A 27,846-nucleotide genomic window follows, 5' to 3' on the forward strand; every position below is an offset into this window, starting at 1 on the left:
TGGGGCAACCCGGAGAGAGGCTGATTCTACACGACAGTCTTCGGCATGCTTGCAGGGAGCTGGGTTTTCATTTTTCCAGGCAAAACATATCTGATTCTTTCCATCGTGCCTCATAGGCTTTCACTTTGAGTGGCCTGAGGATCCTAGTAACTCTCCCCTGAACATGTCCCTTTTGTCAATGCCTCTTCTAAATTGAGACTCCCAGGAGTGGTCTGAACAGCACAGAGCAGAGCTAATAGAGCCTTCACCTCCTTTCATACCAGCTGCTATGCTCCTTTTCATATGTCCTGAGATCATAATTTTTTTAAAGGTTTCTTTTTTAAAAGCTCTTCTTTTTTTTCTTTTTAATATCAGTAAAACCTTTATTCCCTATGTGCTGCTGTTAAACCAGGCCACCCTCCTCCTAAAGGATGGGTAGGTAATATCTAGGTTAGGTATTACGTCTATCACTAACTAGATTTCCTCTTGATGGATTCACTTCACGGTTATAGACTGTCAAGATACTGATTCATTTGTTGAACATATATACTGTCTCTTCAGACCTTCTGTGTCTGCAGATTCAGGGAGCCTGGCCTCCATGCTGTAAAGTTTGTCAATTAAAAAGACAAATGAGTGTGCCAGAGCCAAGGCCAAAGGCAGAGTTGTTCAAAACCTGCCACTAGGCTGATATTGATCCACTTCATCAGCATTTGTAGATGGTGATCATTTAACTAGTCACAAACCCACCCGATTCTAATATCCAACTCCATCTTGTGATAGGCTTCGTCAGATCCCTTGTTGAAAACCAATAGTTGACACGTACCGCATTGCCTCGAAAACACTCTTTGGCTTCGTTGTTTTCAAGAAAGAAAACAAAGCTAGGCTTAGTGAATCAGCCTATGCCGATTTCTGGGGTTTCACTGCTTCCAGTGGGGACCTGCGATGTTTGCAGAGAGAATTCATGGATAGAGTGAAGTGAGGAGTGCCAATGAATATTAAGTTACGTTGGCAGCAGAAGCAAAGGAATCTGGGCAGCAGAAGCAGAGAAGGGGGTCCAGCCAGCATGAAGTTAAAAGGCAGAATTCATCAACGTCCGTGATTAAGAGTCACAGATATTATATTTTAATCTCAATATTCAAGTTATCGATGTGGTTGGCTAGTACACCTCATGGCTTGGTGTTTTGATATTATTTTAGGTATTTTTAAGGACATAATACTCATTTTAATGCAAACGCCAGTATAATTTGATGGCATTCTTTGCCTCCATGGGTCTCATGTGAAGCCTGGGTGAAGCTTGGAAGAAGTGGGCAGAGTCCACAGGCCTAGAGCCCCACGGTGTAACTTGCAGTAACTAGTGACTAACCCACCGAGGCATGAGTTACGTGTTTGGGAACAGAGCTTCAACTACCAAGGGCAGTGAGGGCATGATGGAGAAAATGCCCCCTTATGCCTCTGCTCTGCTTTTATGGTGAATTCTTGAACACATGATAAAGTCAGAAGGTATTATTATTTGAAGCATCCAGAGAGAGCCTGTAGGTGAGCAGTTATCAAACTCAAGTGTGCATTTGAATCAAGTGGGGAGCTTCTCAAAAATGTAGGTTCCCACACTACCACCCTTCCCAAGGTGGGCCTTGGAAATTTGCTGGGCGCGTCTGTGGTGTCCTTCCCAGGTATAAAATTAGGAATTAGACTTAGTAATTCAGAGCAGGATCTGCATTTTGACTTTCTCCCAACTGGGTAGGAGGCTGCTGGTCCAAACACTGCAGGAGAAACACTGAGTCTTCCCTTGTTTTATCCTGAGGAAGGCATGGGGGCCCAGAAATGCTCAGTAATCTGCCCAAGGTCACACACTGCATGGTCACAGCTGGGTAGCATGGGAATGACAGGGCTTCCCCAGTTCGCTGTCCAAGATTGTGGTGAGAACCAAATGTACATGTTTGAAAACTGTCAGTGCCCCATGGATACAATGGGGAGTGGTGCTTAATAACCAAGAGACAAGGCCCTAGTAGCTAAGAAGGACTATGGCGAAGGAGAGAGAACACCAGTCTCCCACTGGTCCAGCCATTCCAGAGATTCATCAAGGTAGCGCCAGGGTGAGGTGACCCCCGTCGTGTCTGTGCACAGGTCAGCCCCCACCCCCTGGGCCTTTCCCGTGCAACTATCTTCAGTGGGAAGATGGTGATGTTCCGATGCTCCTTTAGAGGTTGTACTGGGGCCCACTGAGCCTCTGCAGCTCACAGTTCTGCTCCTCAGCATCCCTTTCTGAGCATTCTAGCTGGGACGATAGAATGGATTTCTTTGTGAGAAACCAGCTGGCAGGTTTGGGGCAACCACGCCCATCCTGTGCCTTCATTTTTGGGGGGTTTGCAATTGCCGTTCCTTCTGCTTAGAAGACTCCTTCCTGCATGTACACGCATGGCCTCTCCTGACCTCCTTCAAGCCTTGTCTCACATGTCCACTTTGCAGTGAGGTCTGCCCTGATTCCCTGTCCCTCCATTCCTGCCTTGTTTTCATCCGTAGCATTCCCCACCTCCTGACCAATTGTGTTTTTTACTTACTTTTTTTGTTAGTTTATTTTCTGTCTCCATACTCTGCATTGTTAGCCCTACAAGGTCAGGGATTCAGCTAAAGTTCTTAGCCCTGACCATATCCCGGGCCCAGCTGAAGCCACTGGAGGTTCAGAAACAAATTGGGTGTCGACCCCACCACAGCGGCTCATGGTCCAGCAAAGGCGCACCCCAACAGAGGGGGCTCCGGGCTGTTTGGGTGATGTGAGTGGGCATCAGGTGGAGGGCCCAGGCAAGCTGGTACCTATGTAGAACCATGGCTGAGACCTGGCTGGATCTGGGGGCGGGTGGATGTGTTTCTCTTCTGGGTGCTCCCGTCCCTCAGCACTGCAGCAGAGCACACTGTGTGTGGTGAGGCCCCAAGACTGGAGGCTGCCAGGGACCTTGGGCAAAGCACTTCTCTGTGCCAGCCTCATGCATGTCATGTGTAAAAAGAAGAAAGTCACATCCCCCCATTGCAGTTTGGGTTATTTTAACACTAATAGGTCTGTAGGGGCCTGCAGAGCCCGTCCTCCCTCAGTGTGGGGCCAAAGGAAAGAAAGACTGGTTCCGAGGCTCCTCCGTGACAGATGGGATAGAGCACTGCTGCCTTGGCTGCGCGCCCCTGGGATGGTTCCCATTTTTATTGCCCTTGTCCCAGAACCACTGCGGAGCTTTGAAGACTAAGGAAGCCCTCTGTCTGGGCCGCTGCAGCCCTCACCTGACAAGAGTGCCTTCCTCTGCTCCCATCCCCCCGAGCCTGCTTTGTGTTCCCAAAACTGACTTGTGATGTGCCAGAGCCCTCATGGGACTGGACAGCCGTGCTGGGCAGAGCTGGGGGTCTGACGAGGAGGAGCAAAGGAGCAGAGGCCCCTCTTTTCCCCACTCCAGGTCCTGACCTCCCCACCCTGGAGGTCTGTTCCAGAGGCACAGCTGATGTGACCTGGCCCTGCAGTCTGCAATGTCTCTTTGCCTTGTGTCTTACAGAAATTTAAAGAATATGTGAACGGCAGTAACCTCATCACTAAGCTGCAGGCCAAGCATGACTTACTCAAGCAGACCCTGGGCGAAGGTGAGTCAGGTGGTGGAGGCCTCCGAGGAGGGGCTGCCTTCCCCACTGGGTTTTGTTGTGGCCTCTCGGCCTGGTTCAGTTTGAGACATGGGTCGCTTGGTGGAATGAAGCCTGGTACTGGAACAACCTAGCAGGATTGGGCAGGGCGGGGAAAATAGCCCAGGAACAGATGCTGCCAGGGGTCTACTCTAGCTGCAGAAAACATGGGGCAGCCATAAGTCTTGGTTCAGGTTCTGGGGGAGGGTCCAAGGCAAAGTGATAGAGGTGTCCCCCATAGGTAGGGGGTGGGACCCAGGGACACAGATGTCCTCACGGACACTTTTCAGCAAATATTATTTGCCAGGAATACTGTTGGAGTACCTGGCTAGGAGTATAGATCTTGAGAAGAAAAATACGTATGCAGAGTTGGTCCATGAGGAAACTAGGCTTAAAACTACCCCGAGGCTTCCAACACCAGCTGGAATGATACCATAACTGTTCTCATGACACATGAGGCCTTATCTCACTTGACCTCCACCTGCTTCCATGACCTTATCTACTATTCTCCACTTCCTTACTGTGCTCCAGCCACAGTAAGCTCCTTTCTGCCCTTCAAAACCCATTGAGTTTACTCCTGCCCCAGGGCCTTTGCATATGCTGTTCCCTCCACCTGGAATGCCCTCACCCCAGATCTCTGTATGGATGGCTCCTTATCCTTCAGCTGCCCGCACAGATGTCACTTCCTCAGTGAGACTCTCCTTGCCACCCAACCTCAAGGAATCACCCACCTCAGTCCCAGTGCTCTCTGTTTGATTTTCTTCATCTCGCTCATGGCCACATAAAATCATCCTGTTTTTATTTGTTCACTTGCCTATGGTCTTGGTCATGCCTCCCCGCCGCCCGCCCAGTATCATGCCTTCAGTCAGAGTAGAGACTCCCTTTCTTATTTTGTCCACCACTTTATCTCCAATGCCCAGACCATACCTGGCTCATAGCAGGCACTCAAGAGCCACTGAATGAATGTTGAACGGAAATGTCAGCAGGACATGAACCAGGCCACAAGGTCGGGGATGGTTTGGCAAGTCCTGGTGCCCCTGAAACCTGGTGTGAGGCTCAGCTACGGGGGGAGGAGCTGAACTGGGCTTTCTGAAGCTGCTGGGGCCCTGTTTGGAGCACCCTCAGCCCCACATCCAATGTATTGTTATATTCTGTTTAGAGAGGGCAGCTGGCTGACAGGCATGCTCTACCAAAAGGAAAGAAACCAGGGACTTAAAGGACGCACACACGAGCCATGAAGGGCATTACTTAGGTGACAATGCCAGTAGATCCCAAGATGACAGCTTGAAGCAGGCTAGCAATCACCCAGGAGTTCTTCAGGGAAGGAGGGGAGGGACAGGCGAGCGCTGTGCTGGGTGCTGGCCGTGGGATGCTTGCCGCCCATGACACGTCCTTGCCCCTCACTGGACCACTCTGTTTCCCATGTGTGTGCGCCTTCTGGTGGCTGTGCTCTGGCCACACGAGTCCGTCCTAACACTGTCCACCCAGCACCTATCAGGTGGGCTGTGGGAATCTGTAGATGTGTGGCATTTGTGAGCCCCATGCTTTAGAGGGAATGTTGATCATTTAAACCATTTCCCAGCCCCAAGACTCTTTTGGTCTAGCTGGGAGACAACTCATGAATCCATGAAAAATTAAATAGTGATAATATTAAGTCACACAGAAATAGTTGATGAATTACCAGGTGAACAGGACGGACTCTGAGGGCTGTGAGTCAGGTGGGGAAGGGGTCATCAGGGCACAGAGGAGCTCAAAAGGCTTCAAGGAAGATGAATAACTAGGGTTTGGAGGAGTAACCAGGGCTTTAAAACTAGTATCAGTGGAATTTTTTCAATCGACTTGATTGACATGTAACTTAAATATAATAAGATGCACGCACCCATTTTATGTGTAGAAATCAGTTTTGACAAACATATACATCAAGATCAAGGCATAGACTATTCCATCACCCCCAGAGTTTCCTTGTACCCCTTTGCAGCTAATCCCCCCTGACTGTCCTCCACCCCAAGCAACCACTGGTCTGATTTGTATCACCACAGATTAGTCTGGTGTGTTCTCGCAGGGAGTTTTTGTGGGTGATGGAAATGTTCTATATCATGATCTGGGTGGTGGCTGTGCATGAATGTGCACATTTATCCAGACTCATCGGTTGTGGGGTAAGGGTGAGGAAGAAGCCTTTTCTTCACATCCGCCTCCCCACACTGTCCACCTTCTGCCCATCCTGACGCTGCAGTCTTGGGCCCCGAGTGGGGCCGTGGAGGAGTGTGGGTAACAAAGAGGGGACCAAAGCAGCGAGACTGGAGGGGGAGACACCAAGTCCCGGGGGGAGCCCGGGCAGCCATGTGACAGGGCGGGAGGGTGCTTCTGTGGTTGCATTCCTGGAGCATGGGGACTCTTTTTCACGAGCTGTGTGGACTGGTGTATTTTCAAAATCAGATGCCCTGGATTTAGAAAACTAGATGTTATTTTAAAATATAAGATCCTAGATGAGAAAGTACTTCTCTCCAGCTCCCCCGTGAGTGAGATCACATGCACCCTTTCATCACCACCCTTTGCCTGAATGGCGTTAATGAAATGATAATTCGTTTTGGTTGGCGTGACTCCTGATCCAGGTGGTATTCCAAGGTTATTGAGCTGTCAGCTATGCTTGCTCTGAGATATGGCTCACCAGCCCTCCTGGGCCTTGAGATGAAGTGCAACAAAACACTGCAGGAAAATACTGCTTCGGAAGTGTAAGGGCAGCTAAGTCAGAGCCATCCAGGGGAATCTCCGTAGCATCACTTCCTGCTAAGCCATTAGTGGGGAAGCCCACTGTGCTTCCTTTGATAACTAGGATGGGTCTTGTTAGACTGGCCAATTCTGGGGTGTTTTTTTTTTCTAATAAAACTTTTGTTTTAAAATAGTTGTAGATTTACAGAAAAGTTTCAAAAGATAGTACAGAGTTCCCAGGCACTCCACATCCAATTTCCCCTATTATTAGCATCTTCCTCTGTTATGAATGTAGTATATTTGTTGCAATTAATAAATGTGGATATGTTATTATTAACCAAAACTAATAAATTACTGAATTGCTGAAAACACTGATGCTGAGACAAAACCTTCAGTCATTTTTGTATAGCCATTGCCAGATAAAGGGGTATGTGGAAAGAATTCCTAAGGCAATACCCATCCCTTAGGGTATGAAAGTGGAGAATGTACACTAACTGACATTAGTAAAGTTCCTGCCTGTTGGACAAAGCGGGGGCATGAAAAAATTGAGCAGTCTGACAAGAGAGCACAAAATCTTGGCTGATTCATCCTTCGGAGTGTCGATGGATGGTTCACCTCCACCTGCTCATGTTGACTCTCCCGTTCAGTAGAAAGCTCCAAGAGTGGGCTAGGGCAGGGTCACCTGCATCAATGTCCTTTTTATGTCATCTGAGGGCTATTTTGTATTGGGAAGGACAATCTGGCAATTTTGAAAGCAGGTGAGAAGTATGGGGCTAGGAAGAATATTTTGAAAAGATAGATACAAGGCCTTTTTTATTTTTTAAATTTTTTATTAAGGTATGATTGATATATACTCTTATGAAGGTTTCACATGAAAAAATAATGTGGTTACTACATTTACCCATATTATCAAGTCCCCACCCATACCCCAATGCAGTCACTGTCCATGAGAGCAGCAAGATGCCACAGATCCACTGTGTGCCTTCTCTGTGCTACACTGTTCTCCCCGTGATCCCCCCCACCATGTGTACTAAACATAATACCCCTCAGTCCCCTTCTCCCTCCCTCCCCACCCGCCCTCCCACACCCCTCCCCTTTGGTAACCACTAGTTCATTCTTGGAGTCCCTGAGTCTGCTACAAGGTCTTTTTTTTTTTTTAATGAATTGATATATCATGTCCAGTGCCTCAGTTTCTCTCAAGTACTCTTTTGACAGCTTTGCTCAAGGAAACTCAAGGTCTTATGTAGAAGCAAATTTTTTAACACAATTGACCCCAGACGCACAAGTTCAAAAAGCTTCAGTGTCCCACATATGGGCCCTCCTTGTTAACAGATGTCACCACCACATCCTGGGGACAAGAATACACAGCCTTATATGCCTTTGGTGGTTGCTATGTTGTCTTATTAGCCAGAGGATTCTTAGTTTATTATCATCTCTGAGTCTTAGATCTCTGACCTTTTTATTGCTCTGGGTAGTCTGTAAGCTCCAGTGTTTACACCCAAGATACAGGTGATTTTTCAATTTACTCTAGCCTCTCAAGGATGAATAGTGCATTGTCTATAAAAGGGGTGGGACATAACCTTTCCAGGCCAAGATTTAATAGCCCATCACAGAGCAAATGTCTGCCAGGACCAGACAGTCTGACCTTCTAGAAAACAACTGAGCCACCAACTGTAAAATATTTTTTAAAACTCTCAGCAGGTCTCAGAGGGTAAAAGGCAGAGCACTTCTGATGTCTGATTTTTGTCAGAAGTTGAGGCACCACATTCCAAAAGATGTTGGTGATGGGTTCTTGAAAGCTGGAATGTGAGTCTGAATCTAACGGGGAATATATTAGATTCCTTGCCAGAGGAAAGTCTGTCTTGAGTGGGTTCTGACATTCCACTCCAGGACCTAAGCCCTTTGATTCCTACCTCCCTGCTTCTTCTCCGCCTGTCCCTATTTTTCCGTTCACCTGTCCATCCGTGTATCCAAAGCAAGGCGTTATGCTCAGCCAGGACTGGGGGTACAGAGTACACAGGACGGACAAGGTTCCTGCCTCTTGAGGAAGAGAGACCTCCAACAGTAAGCGAACTATTAAGTAAAGAATTATAACTGTCATAAGTGCTATGAATGGAAAATTGGAGCTCAGAGAGAGAACAGTTATTCATGTCAAGGGAGGGATGGGAGGACCTGCTTTAGGATGGGTGATCAGGGAGGCCTGCGAGGGGAGAGGAGGTTTAAGCTGAGACTGAAGGAGGAGAAAGCATCAGCTACATGAAAGGGTGGGGAAAGAGTACTGGGGCAGAGGGAACAGCATGGAGAGGGCGGGAAGGACTATGGCAAGTCAGAATTGAAAGGAGGACAATGTGCCTGGGCCATAGTGAACACTTAGAGGAGTGGGAAGTTTTGGAAGTACGAGGAGGTGGGGCAGGAAACCCCCTCCTCCGTCTCCTTTGTAATCAGAGTTACACAGCTGACCATGGCCCTGAGGGAAACGATGTATGTTATAGTCAGTACAGGCCATTGGTTGACCCCTTTCCTGGATCGCCATCAGCTTCAACGCAGGGTCTTGGGTCTACATGAACATTTAACTTACACGGTACCTGGTAAGAATTTGCCCCAGACCCCAGACACACAATCAAATTAAATAGAACAAATTTGTTTTACTTAACTTTTCTCCCTCCCTGCTTTGGTTTTTGGCTGCAGTTCAGCCAATTGCAGGCACTCTTGTAGCTGCTTGTGGCTTTGGTCAGAAATTAAGGAACTGTGTGTTGATTTGCTCCAGGTTCTTTTTTTGGACCTCTGTTACTCTCTCCCTCCCCTCATTTTGCTCCCCAACCCCATTCAGCATTGTTTTCTGTAGAGAAAATAACTTCTTGGTTCTTTCTTTAAAGAGTTCCTCCATGTGAATGCTGGGTGGGATTCTAGAGTCTAGAGCTGTGCTGCTCAGTGCGGTAGCCACAACCACATGTGGCCACTGAACCCGTGACACATGGCTAGTCTGAACGGAGATGTGTAAAATGAACAACAGATTTCAAAGAGTTAGTACCCTCCCCCGCAAAAATACCAATCTGTCTTCTTAATTCTTATTTTGATACATATTGAAATAATATTTTTGATGTATTAGGCTGATACAATATATTGTTAAAATTAACCTCACCTGTTTCTGTTTACTTTTTGTAATGTAGCAACTAGAAATTGTGGCTTGCATTATACACGGTTGACAGCACTGGCCTAGATGTTCTCTACTGCACCATAAAAGGATCAAAGTACTGAATCATGCCATATGGATGAACCTCAAAAGCACTATGCTAGGGGAAAGAAGCCAAATGTAAAGGACCACACATATTGCGTGATTCCATTTTTATTAAATGTCCAGAATAAACAAATATGTAGAGACAGAAAGTTTATTAGTGCTTGCCATGGGCTGGAGGTGGGAAGAGGGAGTGACTGTAAATTGGCACAAGGGATCTTTTTTCATGTGATGGAAATTGAATTGTGGCAACAGTTGCACAACTTTGCATATTTGCTGAAGATCATTGGGCTGTGTATTTCAAGTGGGTGAGTTGTATGATTTATAAATTGTACCTCAATAAAGCTGTAAAATATGAAAAAGAAGGCAGTGGATAGGAGTCCGGATTCCGGAGAAATGGAAGATGTGGAAATAAGATGAGGGAGTCCAGATAAGATGTAAGCCTCTGAGACCAGCCAGAGAGGGAGCGTGGAAAGAGAAGAGGAGTTCCAGGATGCATCCTGGGGACCTCCAGGCTTTTATAAGTTCGCTGTTGGGCAGATGAGGAGGAGACTGCAAGAGAAAAGGAGGAACAGCCCCTAGGGCAGGAAGGGGGCAGCCTGAAAGTGTGGAGTCATGAAAATCATGAGAAAGCTTTACCAAAAAAAAAGGGAGCCAGGAGCTGAGTGGTTGGTGCTGAGAAGTCAGGTAAGAGCAGATGCTGACTGAGTTCTGCCATACAGAGCGGTCTCTGTGCAGCGGTGAGCACAGAGGCCATGTGTGGTGGGGAGCTGACTGCACCTCTAAGCAGCTCCTTCAGGCAGGGGAGCTGAAGAATGCGGATGTAGTTAGAGGGAGAAAGGGGGCACGGGGGATATTTAAAAAGCTAAGTTATATGTGCCCGGAGCATGTTTATATGCTGATGGATGCAGTCCAGAAGAGAGGAGAGAGGGAAGTGCTTGCAAAAACCAAGCCCGAGAAGGGCAGAGGAGATAGGGCCCAGAGCGCAAGGGCCAGGGTTGGGCTTGGTCAGGAGCGGGACTCTGCCTCGGGAGTACCAGGAGACGGGGTAGTGGGCAGGCATGGGTAGGTGGGTGGTCTCATGGAGGCATGCTGAGACTGGCTCACTTCATTTCCAGCAAATGAAGTGAGAAGGTCTTCAGCTGAGAATGAAGGCAGGAGGGGTAGGGGTGGGGTAGGTAGCAGGCTTTAGGAACAACAGAAAGGTCTTAGGGCTGGTACCCTTCAGGCCAGCATAGGACAGGGACTCGGTAAATTTGTTGGTATAAAGTAGTACATGAGTTCTAGAGCTTTGATGTGCATAGAAGGGATTGCTTGGGGTGCTGGTTAAAATTGCAGATTCCCGGTTCTTAGCTCAGATATTCTCATTCAAGGGGCCCATGAGAGAGCCAAGACATCTGCATTTTTAACAGGAACCCAGAAGATTCTGATGCAACTGGTCAGCTGTAGTTTGAGAATCACTGAAAAAATGTATGTGACAATAAAGAATGAAATGAACGGAGCCCAACACATTTGAGGCACTGGGGATTTAATAAGACTCAGTTCTTTCCAACAGACCATACCTTAGGCCTAATTAAAATTCCCATTTAACAAATAATTAAATTCAGTTGTTTCTTATTTTTTGAAAAGATGAATGTTCTCTGGTTGAACAAAGAAACAAACACCAGTGTACTCTTTCCTTTGCAGGGGAGAGAGCAGAATGTGGCACAACCAGGTAAGAGCTGGGGATCTGTTCTTTCTCCTACTGCCTGAGGTGGGGAGTGGGGTGAGGTGGGAGGAGCAGGGGAGGTTGGAAGTGGGAGGACAGAGCCTGCTGAGTGCCCAGGGAAGCGAGGGTATTGTCAGGGCAGGGTAGCTCTTCACCAGGAACCCCATGGACGGCGTGGCTGTGCTGTGAAGGAAGCGTAGGTGCTGTTTCGGCTGCTCTGCTTGTTCTGGCATTAGACTGATGAAGCCACACCTGCTCCCAGCTGGTGACGGGGAGGGGCCTTTCAGAGCTGCTGTGGGAAGTACAGTATTTTCCCCAGGCTCTATCCATCTGGTGGGGCTGTAATATATACTGCAGGGTGGCTGAGGGCAACCAGTAGAGGCCAGAGGCTGTGGGGCAGCTGTTGACCCATTTCCACATCTGTTACATGGCTGCTGAGCAAACTGCTCAGTCTAAGCAGGGGACCCAGCCTGGGGTCCCCATTTGCCAATGCTTTGGAGTGGCTCGTATCACACTCATCTGGGCATATGCATGTGCATATACACAGCCGCCCCTGCTGCCCACACCTTGGCTTCGGACCCCCCGGACACTTGGATGGACTGATGGGGGCGTCCCTAGCTGGGAGAGTAACGAATGGGCACCTTCTGCTTTCTCTCCAGCTTGCTCAACATTACCCTTCCTGCTTCTCCCCGAGTACACCAGAGCCAGTGAACACTTTGCACCTGGCAGCTGATAGTCAGCAACTGGGCTTTTCCCTCTACTTTCACAGTTTAGACCTGTAAACAGCCCTGTCACTGCTGAGGTTGTTTCATAGAGCCTGGCCGTTTCTGAGTTCCCAGCAATAACTATCCCACTGCCCGTCATGAATTCAGCCAGTGGCCCAGAGTTCTGTATGTTTTTATCATGCGGCAGTTGAGAGCGGCTTTTTGCCTCATTCTGGGCCAAGTGACCTGATGACATCTTTTCCCCACAAAGTCTTCCCCGTGGCCCAGAATCCTGGAAAGCTGTCATACTTGGCAAGAGGCAGGATGAATCCTCAGCTCTCTCCTGCTCATCTGTAAGGCAGTTCGCTGGGAAGAGGCTTGGAAAGATCTAGGGTTTTCCATTCTCTGGGCCTAGGATGGGGGAGACTGCAGACTCTCAGAAGCTTAGTCTGTGCAGCTGTCCCTCTAGGCCTTGGCAGTCTGGGACCCCAGGATGACTCATAATGCCAGGCGAGGACCTTCCAGCACGTGGGTTAGCAGATGTGCAGGCTCACTTTCTAAGAACCTCTTAGAAACAAAATCCTTATTTATTTATTAATTTTTCTCACAAGAGGATGTTATCATAGCCCCAGAACAACAGAAGCCACACTTTACACCAAAGTCTACAAATAGTGAAACAGACTGGGGATTGGGGGTGGGGGTAGGGGATAAGTTGAGCTGTCCCTTACTTGCCCTTAATTCTTAGAAGTCATGTGGGAGAAGATGGTTCCAGCAGATTGTAGGAGAGATCTGTAATCAAAACCTTGACCACGTCCCAGGGTCTACTTCAGAGAAAAGTTAAGGTTTTTTTTTTTTTTTTCCCTTAAATAAAGCCTTCTGAGATGTCTTCTACTCCCTCTTCAACCTCGGGCCTCGGAAATCCAAGCTAGGATTACAGACCTCCCATTTAGATACACTGTGCTAAGCTGCAAAGCCAGCCATCTGCCCTGTGGCCCTTGGCCAATGTCAAAGGCAACTTTGTTAGTAAATGAAACATTTCCCCTCACTTCCAAAAATAATTTTTAACTTGTTCAGTGAATGGCCAACTTGGAAGTGGTTTTAAAATTAATCTTACAGGCCCTGCCTGAGATGTTTCTATATCCTGCCCAAGGTTGGTGTCATTTCAGATGATCCGTGAGCAGGTCCCCAGCCAAGTTGCTGCTGCTGGCCCTGCAAAGAAAGACAATTTTTGCACATGGGCTGCAACATGCTTTGTATTTTCTCACACTTAAGAACCTTACCTTAAAATAGTCAAGTTCATAACTCCATACTTAGGCTGACCAGACACCTCAATGCACTTGAAAAGTGTATGGTAAATGGCAAAGCCAGATGTAAACCTAAGGTTTGATTACAGTTATTCACGCTATAGACTGGCTTCCCTAACCCAGGCTGGCTTGTCCCTGCTGTTGGGATTAGCAGTGAGATCACTTGAGATTTCTTGTGCACACCCAAGCAGTGTATAAGAGCCTGACTGCCATTGACCTACAATATTGCTACCATTTCAGATATTGACACCCACGTCTATTGGGTTGTCAAGGGAAAATCTTAATCACTGTCCTTTTGGTCACAGAATAATTCTGAAGCCAATTCCTGTGTTGCCATCGTATGTTAAATTTTATCTTGGTCAAAAGGCAGAAAGGGGACATTGGTCTCTGGTTTCTCTTTCTTCCTCTCCGTGGCTCTCTCTGTTCCTGTTTTCCCTGCCTCTCTCTCTTTCTTTCTTTCCTTTTTGCTCTGCAACTGAGCAGCAGAAGAGATGGAAGGCTTAGGCTGCCCCACTTTCCTTGGCTGAGCTGCCCCCCCGCTCCCCACTTTGTGCCCCACCCAGCACTTCAGTAAGTCGGTATCGATTTGATGTCATGCAAAGTTGGGATAGCTACGTTTCCTTGTCAGAGACTGCAGCCAGTGCACATAGCACCACACAAATAAATAAGGCCCAGTGTGATTTGAACAGTCCCTTGCTTTCTGGATTGGGCAGGAGAAATGGGAACAGTATCCTGTTTTCCCTTTATTCCATTTTATAAACTTAAAGAAAACATCCTTAGGACTTCTTTTAAGGAACACCCCCACCCCAGCTGGACACCCTAGATTTTTTTGATATAGGGTGTCTGACACCTACATTAAGAGTCTCTACTCTTGCTGGGATTTTAATAGAGAATTTAATGCTACTGCTGGATGTTCTGTGATAAAACCAACTTCCCAATTTTACACTCACGTCAGATTCTTGAATAGGAAGGGCTGAATTCTATTCCCAGTCTCAACGACATATTCTCTTTGTGACCTTTGGCAAATTCCTTAATCTCTCATGGGTTCACCTGGCTTATGTTGAAAGTGGGTTTAATAATTGTTGCCTACCTCACAAGGTTGTTGTGGATATCATGCAATGTGAGATAAGGAAATGATCTGAGAATGTTCACAAAAAGAAATGCCAAACACCGAAAATAAGGCGGCAAAAGATTGCTAGCCTCAAGCTATTCCTAATGCCAAGACTTAGAACCTATGGCCTTGTGTCACATTTTTGATACTTTATTTTCACATTTGAAATGCAAAAGCAAATTGACTGTAAGAATACCACCCCTACATAATCACATCCTCAAAAAATAAGTTAACTTATGAAAAAGAAATGACATGGACTTAGCTAACCAAATTGACATAGATCCAGGATGGTCTCGAAATAATCTTGCCTGTTGTTTCTTTTCAAAATTTTGGTCTGTGCTGTTATTTTGGTTCCAGTGTTTGGGTGGCATGATACTTGGATTCAGCTGTGTCTTTGCCCATGCATGTCCTGGAGCTTGCAGCATTTGCTCAATACCCAAACACCTAGGAGAAGTTGGTTAACATTCTCTAGATGGCTGGGCTGCTGAAGGAGACAGGCACGATAAGCGATAAGGCCTGTGAGCAGAGGCAGCATGAATCTCATTCACCTTAATTGGCTCCATAGTCCGTAAAGATTTCTTGCCCATTCACAGAAATCAGTTCCAGACTTGGGGGACCAGGTCTTTGCTTGTCATGTGAGGACATTATGTGTACAGGCTGGGTCCCCACTTGTTGCGCCCCAAATTGTGAACCAAGCCATTTGAAAATGAACTGCCTCTCTTGGTTAGGGGCCCTCCTCCTAACCTCAGAAAGCCCTTTGCCCTGGAAAGCTGGCAGCATTGAGTCAGGCCAACTTGGGTGGCGAGAGATGAGCAAATAAGCCAACACGGGTATATGCATGGTGAACAACTCTGGAAACTGGTCTGGTGTTTGTGGCTATTTCACTGTTCCTGGTGAACTGTGGTATGGTCTCCCCTCCCTGTGGCCAAGAGTGGAACACAGGGAATGGAAATCTTAAAGTAAAGCAAGACACTTTCAACCTGACCACATGGCTCCTCTGCTTGCAGGGGTTAATGGGGTGGATGAGTCCTTGACTGGAAGGGGAAAACTTCCCTAAGGCTCCTTGGCTGGACTGGGGGGAAAATTTTTGGACTTGGAGCCAAAGAGGCCTGTGTTTGGGGCCAGTTCCCCTGTGTATATTTCAGTTTCTGCTTCTGTAAAATGGGGCCATACATATAGGGTTGAGTTGATATTAAGTGTGATAATGGATTTGAAAGTACTTTAATTGAAAGAGTGTCTGATTAAAAACAGGATATAATCATTGTCCTGGGTCACCCAGGGACCCCAAAGAAACTGCCTCCCTTCTGGCTTCAGTTTCTTCAGCTCTAAAATGAGAATAACACTTGCTTGGCTTTTAAATAACAAAATATAGTCAAGTGCATTTGAAATGCCAAAAGGCCTTAGGAGGATCAGTGCCCTGGTACATTGGGGGTTGAGATTTGGTGATGAATTTAAGCCAAAATAATGAAAATTAACCCTTCCGATCATCTTTGAAAGTGTCTTGCTTTCTCAGGCTACAAATTACATCTCTCTCCTCTGATTCCCCCTCCATCTGGTCAGCATTGCAGGATGACAGCGTCTGACTGGAGTTTCAGTGGTTTCCTGCACACGTACTATTCCCCCGCTATGATTTAGAATGCATTTGTGTTAATACGAGTGTTGCTCCTGCCTGACACTGTGGGTAAATTGAGCTCCACATAAACATCCAGAGGCCTTCAGATGGAGCATTGGATGCCAATGTGCCGGGGGTTCAGGGGCTTCCATTTGCATTTTGTGTTCTCTAGTCATGGGTTTTAAGAGCATCTTTCCCAGTTGTATATTTGTGTTGGTTGCTTTCTTGATTTCTTTTGTTCCATTTTCCCCTAGGCCCCCCTGTCTTCCCCCTAAGCCACAGAAAATGAGGAGACCTAGGCCTCTCTCAGTGTGTAGCCATAAACTATTTAACGGCTGTATGGAAACGTTCATTAAGGTACATGCTGGGGAGCCACGGAATCCGCGAATGCACCCAATGTAATGGCAGCCTCTCTCCACCTCCTCCTGTGGGCCAACAACCCTGCCCTGACCAACCAGAGCTTCCAATCCATGCCTTCAGCCAGATCCTCTAGCCAGCTCCTTCCTCACTGCAGCCTGCTCTTAGCTTCAGTGAGGGCTTCTAATCAGAGCTGGTTTTGTCTCCGACCAGTTGATCCTAAGTGCCTGCCCACTACTCTCAGCCCTGGGGAGGGATAAGATTGTGACAAAACCCACTGAAGTTGGGTGGGGTTGAAAAGCCAGCACAGTGGTCCCTGCCAGCCTTGATTTATTGCTTCAGGAACTTCAGTCTTAACTAGCCCCAGGGGCAGTTAGGAAACCTCCTCACCTCACTTCACACCCACATCCCCCCAAAAGGAGAGTGGTTGGAAGCAACATAAAGTTTGTAAGAGAGAAAACCCTCCTGCTAGTTTTGCTTGTTAGGTGCTTTGGGAGGAGGGAGAAGAGCTAAAGTAGTTCCTTTAGGATTCCAGGTTAGCCCTTCACACCTTAAACTCAAAAGGAGTGTTTCAGCTCAGTGAGTTTCTCTTTTCTTGCTTCTTGGATGCAAAGGGTACATGATCACACCATCCCAGATAGGGATGGCTCAAGGCAGATTAAGATGACCATGGGGTTGAAAGGGGCAGCTGGTGGGGGAGACCCTTGAGAAAGGGGATATACATTCTTAATGTTGCATAGGAGGAGCAGGGAAAGGTCCCTGCCAGTTATTTGAGAACCCACTTCCATCCAATGAAGATACTTTCTGCAGAAAAGAGGCCAATCTGGAGAAAAATAAAGGCCCTTGGACTTTGCTGATGACTTTGGAGTAGTAGAGACTGTCCCTGCTCCGGCTCTCTGTCCTCTGTCCTCAACCAGGGTGTGCACAGCATTTGTAAGACAGGGAGAGTTGGTTCCAGGTGTGGGAGTGGGTAGGCAGGACCAGCCTGGTTCCGGGACCGCCTCTGGTGACAGAGTTCTGGGGAAGGAGCAGTCGGGCAAAGTGAAGGTAGAACATCCAGGCACAAGTTGGGACTGCCCTGGGGTGGGGAACAGCAAGGGCTGCTTAAGGACACTTGAGAGGCATGAGGCATGGAGGATCTCCAAAGGAGGGGAGCCCCCGGGTACATCAAGAAAGAGGTACTGTTTGGAGGTAACCCCCAGTGAGCAGTTTGTCACCCAAAGGTCATGGGAAGGTGGGGCTGTGTCAAAAGAGTCCTTCTTTCTTCATCTTCCCTCCTCTCTCCACCGGGACTTCTCATTCACCCTTGCCATAAAAAAAAAATCCATTCTGCAGAGTGGGGAGGGGACTGAAAGGTATATTAGCTCTTCTCCCTGCCCTCAAGGAGCTTTTAGTGCCACTCAGGAGGTTTTTGACATGGAAAGCTGACAGGACAAGGTGATTCAGGATGAGCACTTGGTGGGTTATCCCCATGGAAACAAGTTCTGTAAGAGCTCAGAGCAAGAAGAGCTATGGGCAGTAGGGATGGAGACTTAGGGCTCTGCAGGAAGGGTAGGAATCAAGTGGAAAGGAGAAGGACAGAAGAGGCCCTGGAAGAAGGGACAAGATGACCAAAAGCTCAGAGACAGGGATGCCTCCCCAGATTTGCTCAGCTCTTTGGGCATGGGTGATCAGTCAGGACACTTGGAAGGAGCTGACTCTTATCTACAGGACATGGAAATTAGGTGTTCTGCTTAATGAAATAGTCCTTTAATAGAGAGCTCTTATGTAAAATGTGTGACTGTCAAGTAGTCTGACTTTATTCCTCCAAACAAATCAGAACCATATGAGTGTCCGTTGGAGGCAGTCACCTTGGGAAGCCACATTCTCATTCCAAGTACACAGCCATTGCTGCAGTTGGTCAGTCTTCCCTAGAACCCATAGCATGGCCTTTGTCAGTGGTGCCCCAGCTTTGTATTAGAATAGATACACTGGCCTTTGGAATAAAAAGTGTGCCCAAACTCAAGTTTTGCAACACCAATGGAGGTAGAGGATCGCAAGAGGCATATACCACAGTGGGGCTGGTCACCTGGCTCTGAAAAGCCACTAGCAGTGGCACGTTGTTGGAATAAGTGCACAGCCTCCTCGGGGGACTAGTTGAAAGAAGAACACTCATTTGACTAAAAAAAGTTTCTATTTGCTAAACATAATTGCATTTCTTTAAAACTGCAGTGTACTTATACCACATGCTAGCCGTACGTGGACAGACTCGCGTATGGCACGGTCTCACTCTCAAGGATTAACTTTCAGAGGATGGAAGGGCAGTACAAGGTACTCAGTCCCTCAACCTTTGTGAACAGAATTTAATTCTTTTTATTTTATGATTCACATGCTGTCTGGGAGAAAATTCTGTGTGAACTAAGAATCCCCAGCTTTGAAATACCCAACCTATGAAAGGCTTTTCAATAAAACCCATCACTGACCCCCCTCATCGTGAGGGTTCAGAGGGACCAGGAGGCATCCCTGAGTTAAAAATGATGGGCGAATGTTGTTGGAATTACTTCTGTAAATGTCTAGGATCTTACCTGAATTGTTCCTTTTCAAAATCCTTGACTTTCTTTCTCCTCTCAGTTAGAGGGAAACTCAATTTTTATTATAATCTTGAGGTTCAGGAGTCTCCCTCTAGAGCTGGGGGAAGAGTCTCACCTTGCTTCTAGAAAATGAGAATAATAATTACCTACCTTGTGAGGGTGTGATGAGGGTCCAATGAGCTAATAATACATGCCGTGTTTCTAGAGTGCCATCTGGCACTCAGTAAACCTATGAAGTGTTAGTTATTGTTAGTTAGTTAGCCATTAGCTTCTAGGAGATTGCTCATACAGCCCCACTGACCAGGCTGTTTGCTCAGTTCTAAGATTCAGGGAGGTTTAGCCCACATGTGGTCATGCCCGTTGTTGAGATGCTGGGGACTGCACAGATGACATCTGCTGGAGGGTGCTTCTCAAGGTGGCCTCCTCAAAGAGCCTGCATGAGATAAGCACTCCCCCCAGGGCCTGGCCTGCTGCATGTGGGACAGAAAGAACAGACAGTGCACCCTGCAAATGGGTGAATTCAGTGGCTTTCTTGTAAGCAAAGGCTCCAGTTCTGCCTGCCGAGTTGTGGAGGTGTTCTGACTCCACGGCCCTTCCTGCCCCCGGCCTTTCTCAGCTTTTGGTGCCTCGGGTGTTCTCAGTGCCAGCATGAAGGTCAGGTGGGAGGAAGGAGAGCAAGGCCAAGTGGAGACCCAGGAAAGCTCCCCAGGGTGTTTGGTAGGAAGGCACGGGAGGCTGTTTGGAATTTGGAATCAGGTGGAATCCTGTAGGGTCCTATCCAGAGGGCACCTGGTGCACACGACCTCAGTAGAATTAGCTCTTTATTAAGAATGTTTCCTGAGCTGACTTCCAGGGGCAGCATTACAGTAGCCACATGAAGATATGTGTCCCTCTTTTTCTCTTGGGCAGCTAGGGCAACATTAAGGGGTCTTAGGTGGGTTCTTGCACGTTGATGCATTAACAGCCCCAGTGCTGAGAAGAAGCTGGACCTGAGATGAGGGAAGGGTCCAGTATGCACTGTTTCTGCTCTTTGATAAGGACAGATAGAGGCCCCTCTGCCACCTGGCATCTAAGGCAGCCACATCGAAGGCTGGCTAGGGGCAGGGCCAGAGCCCCACCGAGGCCCTGTGGCACAGGGGTGGCCCTCCCCACCGGCAGGCTGGTTGCCAGTCTCCCCGGACCTTTGCTGGCTGCCATTGCATTTCGGCGCTCACGGACTCTGAAGGATCTGCTCACTCTAACTGATCTTACTCCTGCATAATCTTTTCTTTTTCTCCTGCTCTGCTGCCTGTTTATTTTTTGTTATCAGAGGAAGAAGAAATGCTCGAACCAGGAACCAGGTATTTACTAGAAAGGTCCATTAGCCCCATTCACCTGGATAGAAGCTGTCTTTAGTACTGACTTCTGGAACGGGGCCCACCTTGCCTGTTGCCATTGGGCCCATTTTGTTATCCTCCCGCTGACCATAGTCACTCAGGGAAAGAATTCACACGGGGGTGTGGAGGAGCCACGAAACATCCAAATTCATGGTTTTTCTGTCCCTTTACAAGAGCATATTACATATGCCTTATTATTTCCTTATCTTCTGAGGAGGCTGGCAATTTAATTTGGCCTCTTTTAAAGATAGTTTAAATAGGATTTTATGCTCTTTAAATGACCCAAAATAATAGAGGTCAACCAATCATGGAATCCAAAAGAAAATTACCCCTTGTCCAGCTCTTTGTGGCCATGGGCCAGTGTAGGAAGAAGTAATTGAAAATACATTCACACCCCAGATGCACGTTTGGAATTGCATCTTATTCAGCCTTTTTGACTAAGGTTGGCCTTTCAATGGTCAATGGCTGATGTTAGCTGTTCTAGAATTTGTAACATGTTAATTGTGAAGGAAAAAAAGAGTATCTGGATGTTTATGTTGCAATGTCATGAATAAAACTGGACTTCCCTTCTCAGAGCTCAGAAGGACATGTGGGACCAGCTTTGCTTCTCCCATAGTATATTCTTCTTAATTCTGGCATCAGGTACTGCAGAGCTAGGAGGAGGCCTTGATCCTGCCTGTTTATCCCTTAGCACTGGAATAATAGGGTTGAGTTGGGGCAAAGTGGAATGGTAAGCAGAGAGCTCTTCAGGAGCAGACTCAGCCTGGTCCCCGGGGTGGGTTCCCTCTGCTTCCCAGATATGCCTGTCAAGCCTCCTGAGTCCTAATTCCTTGCCAGCTAAGTAAGAAGACAGAGCATTTCTTTAAATTTATAGCTATGCCTTTTCCTGCACATACCTGAAGGCTGTCTAATTGTTTGTGGAGACTTTAGGATTAGCAGTTCCTTGCTTGTTTCAACTAATCTGATGGTACTAATACTCTGGCTTGAGTTTGTAATCTGTGTTTGCAATGTCTGTTTTCTAGCAGTGGTTGCCCAGCCCAATACAACTCACGATTTCTTTTTCTTAAGGACTCAGGACAAGCTATACCGCTTGTAGTCGAGAGCTGCATCCGATACATCAATTTATATGGTAAGTTTGATCTTGGGCCAGTTTTGTCAGCACTCTGCAGAACAGGTGCTTGGCTGTTCTCATAGGAAATGAGATTTCTAATTCATCTCAGAGGACTTGCTGTTACTGCTGTCTGCTTCCGAGAAGGAAGGCGCCTGGAGGAACAGCTGCCATTCTGAGGGTTATCTTCTGAGCCTTTCATGTCAGGGGATAGAGGGTGGTGAGAGGAGACCCTGGAACTAAGAAAGCTGAGGAGCAGGGAGGGTACAAACAGAAGAACCATTTTAGTTTGTTGCCATCCAACTCCAGATCTCTGTGCTTTAAGCACTGACTGTAGTTGGCAATCAATCAGTTCATGCTGCTAGACTATAGTAGCTCTGGAGGAAACAGAGTGTCTGGGATGTGCTGACCATGGTACTCCCAGCACTTGACTTGTGCTCGCATGTATTCATTTATTCATTCCTCCAAAAATAGATCTTCAGAGTGCATAGCAGGTGTTCTTTTAGTCATTGGAAGTACAGGCATGAAAAAGACAGGTAAGATACTGGCCGTAGGTAGTGTGCATTACCAGTTAGGAGGGCAAGGAAATAAACAAGCAGAGAAATAAATAACATGATTTCATGTAGAGATAATGCCAATAAACTAACTAAAAGGGGCTAGAGAATGGCTGGAGGGGGCCAGGCTGCTTTGGCTAAGGTGGTAAGGAGACACCTCTCTGAGGGGGTGATATTTGAGTGGAAGGAACCAGCCAAGCAGACTAGGTGGAGAGGATGGCAAGTATAAAGGCCTGACATGGGAAGGAAAGCTGGTGTGACTGATCAGGAATGAACCAGGAGAATGGGGTAAGAGACACGGGTGGTAGAAATTCAGTATTGGGTAATGAAAGAAATGAAGAAACATTTATTGAGCACATACTGTGTATAAACCACACATTGACTAAAGCCTGCCTTTTAAGGGTCAACACTTTTCATAATGTGGAGAATTGTTTTATACAGAAAAACTAAATCCTAAGATCACAGTCTTCCTCATTAAAATTCCTATTTAGGATGAGAGAGGCCCTTTAATTCCTTCAGTCATATAGGTTGCTGTTACGTCACTACTGTTATGTTGGGTATCGAGGTCTCCTCTTATGCCTTGTAGAAACACATGAAAAAGGGATTGTTTTTCTTTAATAATTTAATCTCCCCCAAATTCCTTGACCCCAGGCCAGCATGCACTATAGACTCTAGCTTTTCTTGAATGAAGAAGATGTCAGTGTAGGGGGTAGGAATAGTTGAGCAGATGGTATTGATCATTTTTGTTCAAAATCTCTGTGGCTGTTAAACTCAAATGGCATTTGTAAACTCAGGCCAAGCCACTTGGTACCAATGCAGCTGGTGAACTGGGAAGGCAAAGTACACCAACCAGGTATTTGATTGAGCTGACCTGCTGGTTAAATCGGAAGTTATTCGCTGGTCCAGTACTGATATAAACTTCTTGTGGCCTTTCCCTTCAAGCCCTGTGGCAAGAGATCACAGACATATGAAGCAGGACGTGGCTGCGTATTTGGGCCAGCTGAAGTTCACTGCAAAGGCTACTTTTAGGCTTCCGTCAGGAGAACTTCACTAGGAATGGCTCTTTCTCATAAAGGATGGTGGAAGAAAGAGACAAGCAATGGAGAATCATCCGTGTTCGCAGTGGTCTGGCGAGCTCAAGGCCTCATGGCATTTTCTGTTTGTTTGTTTGTTTGTTTGTTTTAGGACTCCAGCAGCAAGGGATCTTCAGAGTGCCAGGATCTCAGGTCGAAGTCAACGACATCAAAAATTCCTTTGAGAGAGGTAGGTGCAGGCCATCTCAAGCTTGTGTCCATGGGAAGCCAGGGTGAGCGTTGATGTGTGTCTTAGACCCTGTAGTGTGCTGATGCTGGCTTGTATCAGTATGGTTTTTCAGCTTCTCATTCAGCAACTTCATCTTGGAAGCTTGAAATCAGCCAGGCCAGGAGTATTTATAACGCGGACATCAGCAAACACTAAGATCTTTAATTTTTCTTTACCCCCCTCCAAAGCGCTAGCTGTCAAACATTTACCAGCGTACTTGTGTGCCTTTCTCTGGGGGGCTGTACAGTGGTTGCTGGGAACCAGGGCCTTGTAGAGCACTCTGGAATTAATATGTGAGTCTATAAAGGCTGCTGCGTTTTAGAAAAGTTAGAAGAACATAGATAACACTTGAGTGTCTTTTAGAATATATCCTAATTCTTAATTTTTATGCAGTATTTTTGGCAAAAGCTATACACTGGGAGGAAGAGACTATGATACTCCCTTACACCCTCTATGAGATTATCTAGTTCCCACTTTCATCAAGGATATAAAATCTTGTTAGAAATGAAGTGGCCACCAGAACAGGTGGCTCATTTGGCATAACCTCCCTTGGCGTCAGAGTCCTTGTTGGGGACAGATGGCCAGTGACAGTGTCTTTGCAAAGTAAGGACTCACTGAGGCTGGAAAAGCTCAATTTTCATTACATCTCTGCCTTTTTATGTCCAGTGCTTATCTCACTACTACAGTGGAATGGAAAGTCTGTGAATTTCATTCAAGGAACTATTTGAAAGCATCCTGCTCCCTGGTTGTTGAGCCAAGCTCAGCATCAGCACTTTCGTGTCCTCATCCCAGGGAAAGAAGAAGAGTTAGTCTGTAGGTGTCCTAAACAACATCTCTCCCTCCAGCTTAACAGCATTTTGGAAGGATCACATCTCCATAGCTTACTCCTCTTAACTCTGCTTTGCTAGCTTTTTCTCTGAGTGGTTCTGATTCTAAATTTGGTCTGTAGACCCCAATCCCAACCTGTTTCCCCATATCATATCCCAGTTTACAAAGCAGTTTCTTCACATTCTTCATGTAAGCCTTCTAACAGCCTGGGAGGTGTGTGGTTTGTCCCTGCAGGCCGTGCTCTGAGTGGGCCTCTCCCTGGGGTCCCAGCCCTGGAATACTCCCTACTGATCGTGAGGCTTCTCCTAGAGGAGCTGCCTCCCAAACAAACTCACCACCTCCCTGTCCCCCAATCCTATCCTGAGGTCTAGCTCTGGAGCAGAGAAAGCATTCTGGTAGCTCCAGGTGGTCACCACCCCCCAGCACAGACCTTTGTGGCCTGGCTTGGAACTGGGTGTAGAGACCAGGATTTGGCTGAATGTGGGGCTCAGTGGCCTTCTAGGGTCTAGGGGAACTTCAGTTTGGGACTATACTCCAAGTTCTTGAGCACTTAGAACCAGACCGCCCCAGAATTCCCCTGCTTCATGCTCCTACTCATGCTTTATCTGTCCATTTATTCATCCACTCAAAAAGCATGCATTGGTAATGGATGAGGGCTTGGAAATACAACACAAACAAAAGACAGTCATGGCTGGTAGGGGAGCTGGTTTACTAAACAGATTGCATTATCAGTGCAAATATGGAGTCAGCCCTGGGTTGGATGGAACAGGGTGAGCTTCCTGGAGGAGGAAATGCCTAAGCTGAGGCTTAAAGTGTAAAAGCCAGGCGAAGCAGGTAAAGAGCATTCTAGACCAAGGGAACAGCATGTGCAAAGGCCCCAAAGCAAGAGCTATTGCCCATCAGCCTCCCTGAAGGAAGTGTTGTTCATCATTTTATTTTTTTTATTTATTGAAGTGTCATTGATATACAATCTTATATTGGTTTCAAGTCTTCAACATTACCCATATTATTAAATCCTCACACCCACTAGTGTGGTTACTATTTGTCAACATAGGAAGGAAGATATTACAGAATCATTGGCTATATTCTCCATTCTGTACCACCATCCCTGTGACTGATTTATATATATTATGACCCTCCCCCTACCCACCCATCCCCTCAGCCTCTCCCCCATGGTAACCACTAGTCACTTCTCAGTGCCTATGAATCTACTGCTATTTTGTTCATTTTGTTTTGTTTTGTTTTTATACTTCACAAATAAGTGAAATCATATGGTATTTGTCTTTCTCTGCCTGGCTTATTTCACTGAACATAATACCCTCTAGCTCCATCCATGTTGTTGCAAATGACAGGATATCTTCTTTGTAGCTAAATAATATTCCATGATGTGTATGTACCACATCTTCTTTCTCTGTTCATCTATTGATGGACACTTAGGTTGCTCCCATAACTTGGCTATTGTAAATAATGTGGCAGTAAGTACAGAGGTGCATATATCTTTTAGAATCAGGGATTTTGTTTTCTTGGATAAATTCCTGGAAGTGGGATTTCTGGGTTGAATGGCATTTCTATTTTTAGTTTTCTGAGGAATGTCCTTACTGCTTTCGACAGTGGTTGCACCAGTTGATATTCCCACCAACAGTACATGGTGGTTCCCTTTTCTCTACATCCTTGCCAACACTTGTTATTTCTTGTCTTTTGGATAGTGGCCATTCTGACTGCTGCGAGGTAATCTCATTGTGATTTTGACTTACATTTCGCTGATAATTAGTGATGTGGAGCATCTTTTCATGTGCCTGTTGGCCCTCTGTATTTCTTCTTCAGAGAAAGGTCTGTTCAGGTTGTGTGCCCATTTTTTAATTGGGTTATTTGTTTTTTTGGTGTTGAGGCTTGTAAGTTCTTTATGTATTTTGGATGTTAACCCCTTATTGGATAAATCATTTACTAATATGTTCTCCCATCCTGTGGGTTGGCTTTTTCTTCTACTGATGGTGTCCTTTGCTGTAAAGAAGCCTTTTAGTCTGATGTAGTCCCTCTTACTGATTTTTTATTTTGTTTCCCTTGCCTGAGGAGATGTGTCCGGAAAAAAATTGCTCATGCGTATGTTCAAGCATTCATCATTTTCCTGAGCCTCTCATGACCACACTGGATAGCCAATCCAGTGTCTTGTTTCTTCATTTCCCCAGTTCCTTATCACCCCTGCTGCCCTGAATTCATTGTAAATAAATGGAGCCATGGTCTGGAACCTTTGCTTGTTCCATCCTCCTGGGTTCATCTCATTAAACAGAATTCCTTGAATCTCATGGGTAAACTTGGTACACAGTGCCTCCAGCCTGGTGGCCAACCCCCCACCCCTGCCACCTTGAATTTTCCTGCTTCCCCTTTTTGTAAGTAACTTCATTGCAGTGGCAGCCAAGCTCTGTCTTCACCCCAACAGCACTGCTTGCTTTCCTTTTTGAATGTGATCTTCTAAAGTCAGTGCCTGCTGTCACTTGCTTAGGAGCCTTGCAGGGGTGTTGTACAATTTAAAAGAATTCTCTGCTCCTAACAAGTTTTGGACTATCTCAGGTAGAGCCCTGCTGAGCAAAGATCACCTGACCCAAATCTCAGCTGCAAAAGATATTTCCTGCTTTTTCTTTGCATCCCGTATGTGGTTGGCTCCTCTTCTCTTTCCATCATTCTGAAACAAATCTCATTCTCTCACCGGCCTTGTCCCTCTGCTCCACCTGAGCCTTCAGTGAAGCGTGGCTTATTCTAGGAGAATAGTTGGGGTATGTTTCTTTTTGAGAAGTCTATCCCTGGCTTCTCTGGACTGGCTAGGATCCAGATTTCTGACTTAATCTTTTCTGTTTCTTGACATTCAGCCGCCTGCCGTGGGTTTGTCTTCTTACCCAACGGACACCCAGGGTCACCTCCTCCCGCCTCTCCTGAAACTCATTGCTTCCCTCTTCCTGGCTCCCTTGCTGTGTTTCTCTACATCCCCCTGGGATCCAGGTGGCCGGAGCCTGGGCACAGCGCAGTGTTCTCCTCCCACCCACTCCTCACGTCCCACTCGCTCTCACTTGTGACTGAATTTTCTCTCCAAACCAGCACATTGTGTGTTTTTCCTTTCTTCCTTTTACTTGCTAAGATTCAAATCCCCTAATGCCTGCAGGGTGCCTGTCCTTTGCTGCTTGTTCAAAGAGATTTGCGTCTTTTTCTTCCTTGGCTCCCTTCTTTCTCTCCCCAGGGCGGAGTTCTTGCTTGCATTCCTTGTATAAGGCTGTTGAAAGAAGCACAGATCTCTTTTCCTTAAGTGTCTGAAAAATTACAGCATATTGGAAAGCCATTCTTGGCTGATTATTCCTAAACCTACTTTCTTTTCCTTCCAATATGAGTCAGGGTTTCAGTTTGGATGGTGATGATGATGATGATAGTGATGATAATTTGCTGCCAACAAATCTTAAATTCACTGCTAAACTTTTGGGATCTTCCAGTAATTTTTCTGACAAAATGAAGGGGAAACATCACAAGAAAGGGCAGAAGCAGCAGGCATGCCATGGAGAGAGCTGTGGTTTGCTCTTGTCTCCCAGGCCAGTTTTGCTAGGGAAACTCTTTTTCCCCTTAAGCCAATCCCCTGTCCTCGTGGTACACAAAGATGAGAGAGCTGCTGGTGCATTCCCTTTCTGTGTGGGGGACTGGAGAGGGAGCCCATAGCTGTTTCACCCTGTGCAGATGAATGAACATTGGGTTTGG

At 46.7% G+C, this 27,846-nt stretch overlaps 1 protein-coding gene across 8 annotated transcripts in view; it reads left to right on the plus strand.

Moving 5' to 3' along the window:
* SRGAP3 (SLIT-ROBO Rho GTPase activating protein 3) overlaps positions 1-27,846 on the plus strand; it is a 268,677-nt gene that overhangs the window by 196,379 nt on the left and 44,452 nt on the right. For 3 of the 8 annotated variants that reach the window (XM_036877778.2, XM_036877784.2, XM_057507027.1), the window contains exons 10-15: positions 3,513-3,597; positions 11,264-11,291; positions 13,777-13,863; positions 20,253-20,283; positions 21,388-21,448; positions 23,167-23,244. In XM_036877778.2, the coding sequence (XP_036733673.2) occupies positions 3,513-3,597; positions 11,264-11,291; positions 13,777-13,863; positions 20,253-20,283; positions 21,388-21,448; positions 23,167-23,244 (370 nt within the window). Of the gene's footprint in view, positions 1-3,512; positions 3,598-9,512; positions 9,764-11,263; positions 11,292-13,776; positions 13,864-16,270; positions 16,374-20,252; positions 20,284-21,387; positions 21,449-23,166; positions 23,245-27,846 lie in introns of those variants that run through there. The other 5 variants (XM_036877782.2, XM_057507030.1, XM_036877783.2 and 2 more) reach the window with 4 other exon arrangements.

This window comes from Manis pentadactyla, chromosome 1 (genome assembly GCF_030020395.1).
Source record: "Manis pentadactyla isolate mManPen7 chromosome 1, mManPen7.hap1, whole genome shotgun sequence".
In the NCBI taxonomy this organism is placed as follows: domain Eukaryota; kingdom Metazoa; phylum Chordata; class Mammalia; order Pholidota; family Manidae; genus Manis; species Manis pentadactyla.